General features: G+C 34.3%; 1 protein-coding gene across 1 annotated transcript; it reads left to right on the top strand.

Annotated features, from left to right (window-relative positions):
• Positions 1-343: 343 nt before the first annotated feature.
• ABH1 (ARM repeat superfamily protein) lies at positions 344-5,216 on the top strand. Its single transcript, XM_079008765.1, has 19 exons — positions 344-647; positions 754-813; positions 917-973; positions 1,067-1,138; positions 1,230-1,292; positions 1,382-1,558; positions 1,654-1,782; positions 1,848-1,914; positions 2,003-2,202; positions 2,312-2,382; positions 2,498-2,582; positions 2,654-2,722; positions 2,828-2,946; positions 3,257-3,395; positions 3,491-3,985; positions 4,082-4,381; positions 4,473-4,657; positions 4,756-4,837; positions 4,926-5,216. Exons 1-19 carry the CDS (start codon positions 564-566, stop codon positions 5,031-5,033), a joined length of 2,562 nt encoding a protein of 853 aa, XP_078864891.1. The 5' UTR covers positions 344-563; the 3' UTR covers positions 5,034-5,216.
• The last annotated feature ends 1,581 nt before the right edge of the window (positions 5,217-6,797 follow it).

The following is a 6,797-nucleotide window of genomic DNA, read 5'->3' as shown; positions in this document are numbered from 1 at the left end:
AAATTTATATTGCACCGTAAAAAATCATATCTAAACATATAGAAGATAGATCGATATTCATAACAATGTATATATTAATTTTAATTAATTATTATAAACTTACAAAAAAAATATCTATATTTATAAATTAATATTTTTTTTTATAAATCTATGAATAGTCGTTACAATTTAAAATTTAATTTTTTTTCAACTTTGATCTGTATAAACCTGTTTGTTATAAAACTATTGTTGAGGTGAAAGTGGAGTAAAAATGGTGTTCTGGTGTAAGTATACCAGGAAACCCGGTTTAGCCACTTAAACCGGTTCAGTGACACTACAAAGTCGGAGTCGGGTTGGTAGGGACTAGGGCTTGTAGTAAACTCAAACTCGTACTGCGAATCCAAAACCATTGGGGGTTTGGCTGATACCACTACTGGGCAGTGGGCACTGGGCACCCTTCCTTCGGGACATACATACATACATATACACATATCTACACCAACAAAAAGTTTCTTCCGCTTTGTGTATTGGTTCGAGTGAAGCTAATCTTTCGCTTGACGTCGGTGTTCTATATACTAGAAGATATGAGCAGCTGGAGGAGTTTGATTTTGAGAATCGGCGAGAAGTCCCCTGAATATGGCGGAACAATCGACCACAAAGATCACATTGTTAGTTCTTTTCGTTCTGTCCACTTCAGTTTCATAAAACCCTATTTTTTTCCCTTTTTACGATAAACCCTAATGTTGGTAACCCTAATTTCATTATTTATTGCAGGATGCTTGCTTTGGTGCTGTTCGGCGGGAGCTTGAGCATTCCGAAGACGAAATTTTAACTGTGATTTACTATTTACCATTTCTTAATTCTAATTTTAGTATTTTTCTACCAAATCGTGTGCATGGAGGCTTGTTGAGTTACTTAATTACACCTGTTTTCGCAGTTTCTTCTTCAATGTTCAGAGCAATTGCCTCACAAAATTCCTCTGTATGGGACGCTGGTAGGTTCCGTTTACCTTTTTCTTTTGCTTTCTCGAAGATAATTCTTGATCTCTTCCTGTAAGATCTTGCTTTCTTCTGTTTTTGGTGCTTAGATTGGGTTATTGAACTTGGAAAATGAGGACCTTGTCAAGAAAATATTGGAGACTACTCAAAAGAGTTTACAGGTGAGCAGGCAATGGATATTGGTCAACAGTCAACACATATGATTTCTTCCTGAATTGGTGCATTTCACGGGTTCTAACTGTTTATTTGCAGGATGCCCTTGACTCTGGAGATTGCAACAAGATCCGTATATCAATGCGGTTTCTAACTGTTTTGGTATGTTATTCCTTTATATTTGAGAACAACAACCATATACAGTTATACATCATGTTGTTTTTGAAACATTATTATCTTCACTGTTGTAGATGTGTAGCAAAGTGGTTCAACCAAGTTCACTAGTGGTGGTTTTTGAAACATTATTATCTTGTGCTGCAACAATAGTGGATGATGAGAAAGGAAACCCATCTTGGCAAGCCCGTGCTGATTTCTACATAACCTGTATTCTTTCATGTCTTCCATGGGGTGGATCAGAACTTGTTGAGGTACATTTCTTTCTCTTTCACTTTGGCTCATACAGTTAGCACTACAAAAGCTTCTGAAAATTGTCTCAACAATGTGAGAATCTTGATTTTTGCAGCAAATTCCAGAAGAAATTGAAAGAGTTATGGTTGGTATAGAAGCCTATTTAAGCATCAGAAGACGTGTTTCTGATGTTGGTCTATCCGTGTTTGAAAATATCAACAAAGATAAACTTCATGTTGAACAGGTATGTTGTTATACAATTCTTTTTAGTTGTTAATAAATTTACTCACTTTGGTATTCTACTCACAGGATTTTGTGGAAGACTTGTGGGGTCGAATCCAAGATCTCTCCAAGAACAGCTGGAAACTTGAGAGTGGTACTATACTCTACTATAAACTTGTTAATCTTTTTCTGCAGTTTTCCCATTATATCCTTTCTAAGTTTTGTTGATTGTATGCTTTCAGTTCCAAGGCCACATCTTTTATATGAAGCACAACTAGTTGCTGGAAAGTCTCATGATTTTGGAGCCATCAGTTGTCCAGAGCAACCAGATACCCCTGAGGCACTCACTGAAGTCAGTTTTGGTAGACAAAAACACGAGGCAGAATTGAAATATCCTCAGAGGATTCGCAGGCTAAATATATTTTCTGCTAGCAAAACCGAGGTAGTTAAAACAGTTAAACTAATCCAAGATTTTACGTAGTTTTTTATGGCTCTTTTTTCCCACATGTATTCTTTTTTTTTCTTTTACAAAAAAACTTTTTGGTTGGCAGGATGTACAACCTATAGACCGCTTTGTAGTGGAAGAGTATTTATTGGATGTGCTCTTTTTCCTGAATGGATGGTTTGTAACTTATTTAACTATATCTATTTTTGATAAGGTCTTTTTGTAACTTGTTTAACTTTTTATTTTATAATATGGTCCTTATTCATATGTTTGTTGTTTTGTGGAAAGCTAGTCGAAAGGAATGTGCTGCATGCATGGTTGGCTTACCTGTCCCTTTCAGATATGAATATCTCATGGCTGAGACTATTTTTTCTCAGGTGAAAACTTATTTTCATGCATCCTTTTCTTTATTGTTCATGAATACTAATATACCTTTTTTCTTTTTCAGCTTCTTTTATTGCCTCAGCCACCATTCAAGCCCATGTACTACACACTTGTGATAATAGACCTTTGTAAGGTATTATAGATCCTAACTTGGTACCCTTTTTTCCTTCTTTTTTATACCTGTTATAAAAAAATATCTTTGAAGTTTACAATTTTTTTAAACACAATTTTATGGTAGTCTCTTCCAGGTGCCTTCCCTGCTGTTGTAGCTGGGGCTGTGCGTGCCCTTTTTGATAGAATAAGTGAGTTAGATATGGAGTGTAGGACACGCCTCATCCTTTGGTTTTCACACCATTTGTAAGTTCACTTCATTTTTTTAACATTAATTAAATTACACTTTTGATCTTTGAATATAGTTGAGTATCACAACTTTGGCCTCATAAAGTTTTCTCCTGCAATTTTGGTCTTTATTTGAGGTTTTTCTTAACATTTTTGGTCTCTGTAAATAGTCATTTTATTTGGAACAAGGACTAAAAACGTTACAAGTACCTGAAATGAGGACCAATATTGTAACTTGTAAGAGACCAATTTGCAAAAATACCAGCTTACTCAGGGTCCAAAGATGTGTAATCTACTTGTTAAAATGGTTAATTTTATGATATTGTAGATCAAACTTTCAATTCATTTGGCCATGGGAAGAGTGGGCATATGTCTTGGAGCTTCCAAAATGGGCCCCACAACGTGTATTTGTCCAGGAGGTTCTCGATAGGGAAGTCCGTTTATCATACTGGGATAAAGTGAAACAGGTAATTTTATTACTATTATAATATATAAACAGTTATACACAGATACAAACATCTGAAAAAAAGTTTAAGTTGTAATATTTGATGTTTTTGAACAGAGCATTGAAAGCACTCCTGCTTTAGAGGAATTACTACCACCAAAAGGTGGGCCCGACTTCAGATACAGTTCAGAAGATGAAGATAAAACGGAATATACCCTTTCAACAGAAGTGAATGGTATGGTAAAAGGAAGAAAAACTGCACGCGATGTTATTATATGGGTTGAAGAAAGTGTGATCCCAGTGAATGGAGTGGAAGTTGCATTAAGAGTAGTTGTTCAGACACTTTTGGACATCGGGTCAAAGAGTTTTACCCATTTGATTACGGTTTTGGAGAGATATGGACAAGTTATTGCCAAAATTTGTCCAAATGAAGAAACACAAATTATGTTGATATCAGAAGTGGCTTCATTTTGGAAAAACAGTGCTCAAACAACAGCCATAACAATCGACAGAATGATGGGTTATCGCCTTATTTCCAATTTGGCCATTGTCAAATGGGTCTTCTCTCAGTCAAACCTCGACTTATTTCACACCTCAGATCGTTTGTGGGAGGTACTCTATTTTTTTTTTTTTTTTTTATATTATACTGAGGGACCAAAAATGTAATTCAGTCATTTGATATGAATAGAGTGTTTTGTTGTATTACAGATTCTGAGAAACGCGCTAAATAAAACGTATAATCGGATATCTGATTTAAGGAAAGAGATTATAAATTTAAAAAAGAATGTTGTAAAAGCGGAGCAAAGTGCAGCCAAGGCCAAAGCTGAGCTGGATGCTGCAGAGACAAAGCTGATGCTTGTGGATGGTGAGCCTGTTGTTGGTGAAAACCCTGCAAGAATGAAACGTTTGAAGTCAAATGCTGCAACCACAAAAGATGATGAGCTCTCAATTCGTGAATCTCTAGAATCCAAACAAGCTCTTTTTGCACGTGCTCTTGAAGAAAACCAGGTATATTCTTATTCTTATTATTTAAAAAAAAAAAAAATTGTTCAAGTGATGTTTATATGTTGTGTTGTTGTTTATGTGGTGGGTGCTGCAGGCTTTGTTTATGTCATTGTATAAAAATTTTCGTGATGTTTTGATGGAACGACTTGATGATGCATTTGGAGAGAATGAGAATCATGAACATGAAGCAATGGCTGTTGATGTTGATGAAGAAGATAATGAGAATCAGAATCCTGCAATGGATATGGATAAAGAAAACGGGACCTCAAACTCAAAGAGGTAAAAAAATTTTTTTTATAGGTTTTAGAGTGAATGGTGTAAATTATTAGTATTTGATAGTTAATAGAAACATATGCTTCTGTGGTGTATGGTAGCAGATATACTACGAGTGAGAAACAAGAATGGTGTTTGTCAACTTTGGGTTATGTCAAGGCTTTTTCAAGGCAATATGCTTCTGAGGTTTGTTACAATCAAGTCCCTCAACTTTTTTTACTCATCAATATTATTATTATTTGGTTAAAATTACATGTGTTTCAACTTTGAACAGATATGGCCACACATGGATAAGTTAGAGGAGGAAATAGTAACAGAAACTGTTCATCCTTTATTCAAAAAAGCAGTTTATTCCGGTTTGCGTGTACACATTGATGGCTGATGATTCTTGTTTTTTGTTTTTCCTTTTTTGGGTCAAACTTGTTTGTTATACAGATTTTGGTTGTACCAAATTTAGTATTTGATTTATGACATGTTATGTGGGATTTGGTTGGGTTTGGTTGCTTCAACCACCACGTGGAAGTTGCCATTTTTTTTATGTTATCTATGATGCAATTTCTCACTATCTTATTACTAACTACATTTTGCTTATACTATTTATTTATTTATTTATTTGATTTAATAACTAGTGGGATTTGACCTTGCTTTATTATTTGATAGATTTAATATGTTTCTAACATAGAGTAGAAAATTGACTTAATAAAGAAAGTAAATATATATATATCCAACTCTGTTTAGTTATTTGTTTCTGTCTTCTTTATTGTGTGTTAATTAAAACATTTAGACAGAGTTTAACGAAAAAGGACAGCCATAAAATATCATTTTTTGTACTTAATTAATGTTGCATATTGGTGGTGTTGCCAGCTTAGTAGTTATTACTACTGGACAATGCTAAATGGAGCATTGGGGAAAGCACCACTAACAACAAAACACGATTGGGAAATGGAATCTCATACCCAGGTCTTGGCGTGTGTGGATGGATGTTGATTTTGAAAGGCCTCTCAATAGGATTGAGAGCTTGTGGTATTATTCATATAACGGATTAAAATTAAAATATGCAATTCTAACCATTTAATATAATCTTGTGGTATTATTCATTTATTGCTATGCTTACCTTAGGTGCTCAAGATTTTCCCATTTTATCTACAACTGAAATTACACTATCCAAGGAGCAAATGCTATTCATACTTGATTTATGAAAGTTGTGCTTTAGAAATAATTAAGAAACTGTACCTGAAGGGAATAAAATATTGCTACTATTAGTGTGTCCAACATCAGAAATAACCACCTTACCTTCTGCACTAGCATCGCCAATCTTTATGTGTCTTTGTAGTAGATTCATTAACCTCCTTATCATTGTCGCTATTCTTTTCTTTAGGCTTCCACAACTCATTTGTTTAAACAACTTTATCAACTCATCGTCAACATATATCAAAGAGTTTGGAGTCTTGAGCAATCTACTTGACTGTCTTTCCAAATTCTCCAAGACACAGCGTCCAAAGCTTCAAGATTGTCGTGTCAAAGCAAAGACTACAGTGTCAAGAACATCAAGATCATGATGTTGAGGATTTCAAGATTGTGGTGTCGAGAGCACTTAGCCAAATTTTCACCTAAACTTTTAAAAGTAAAAAAAAATCTTTCAGTAATGGTCACGTACTAAGAATTTCAAATATTTTACCTAATGAGATAATTGATGAAAACGATACAAAACTCTAAGACTTAGAAATAATTTTTAATCATAAGAAATAAAGAAAATTTCCTATCAGTTTTTAAGTACTTCACAATAGTACCTGAAACATAACAAACTATTAAAAAAACTTAATGAGGAAAACTTTTACAGTTTTTAAATACTTCACAATAGTACTTGAAACATAACAAACTATTGATGAAAACCATACAAATCTCTAAAATACATACACCACTCGAGAAGATACATGTACTTGTTCCTCAGAGGATTGTTTGCATCATTGATCTTCCATATCGCTTCAACCATACCTTTCAAATCATCACTAAGAAATCCTTGCCTTTGATCCAATATAAAAAAAACGTTTGATTTCCTTATGAGAGTAGACAATACCTTCTTTCCTAAACATTAGCCTTGGCCTCATGTCCTGCCTTTCCTTGGTCTTGTTTCATGATAACTTAT

The sequence above is a fragment of the Lactuca serriola genome, chromosome 7, assembly GCF_051521515.1.
Source record: "Lactuca serriola cultivar US96UC23 chromosome 7, Lser_US96UC23_V15, whole genome shotgun sequence".
Lineage (NCBI taxonomy): Eukaryota > Viridiplantae > Streptophyta > Magnoliopsida > Asterales > Asteraceae > Lactuca > Lactuca serriola.
This window is presented reverse-complemented; position numbering and strand designations above follow the sequence as displayed.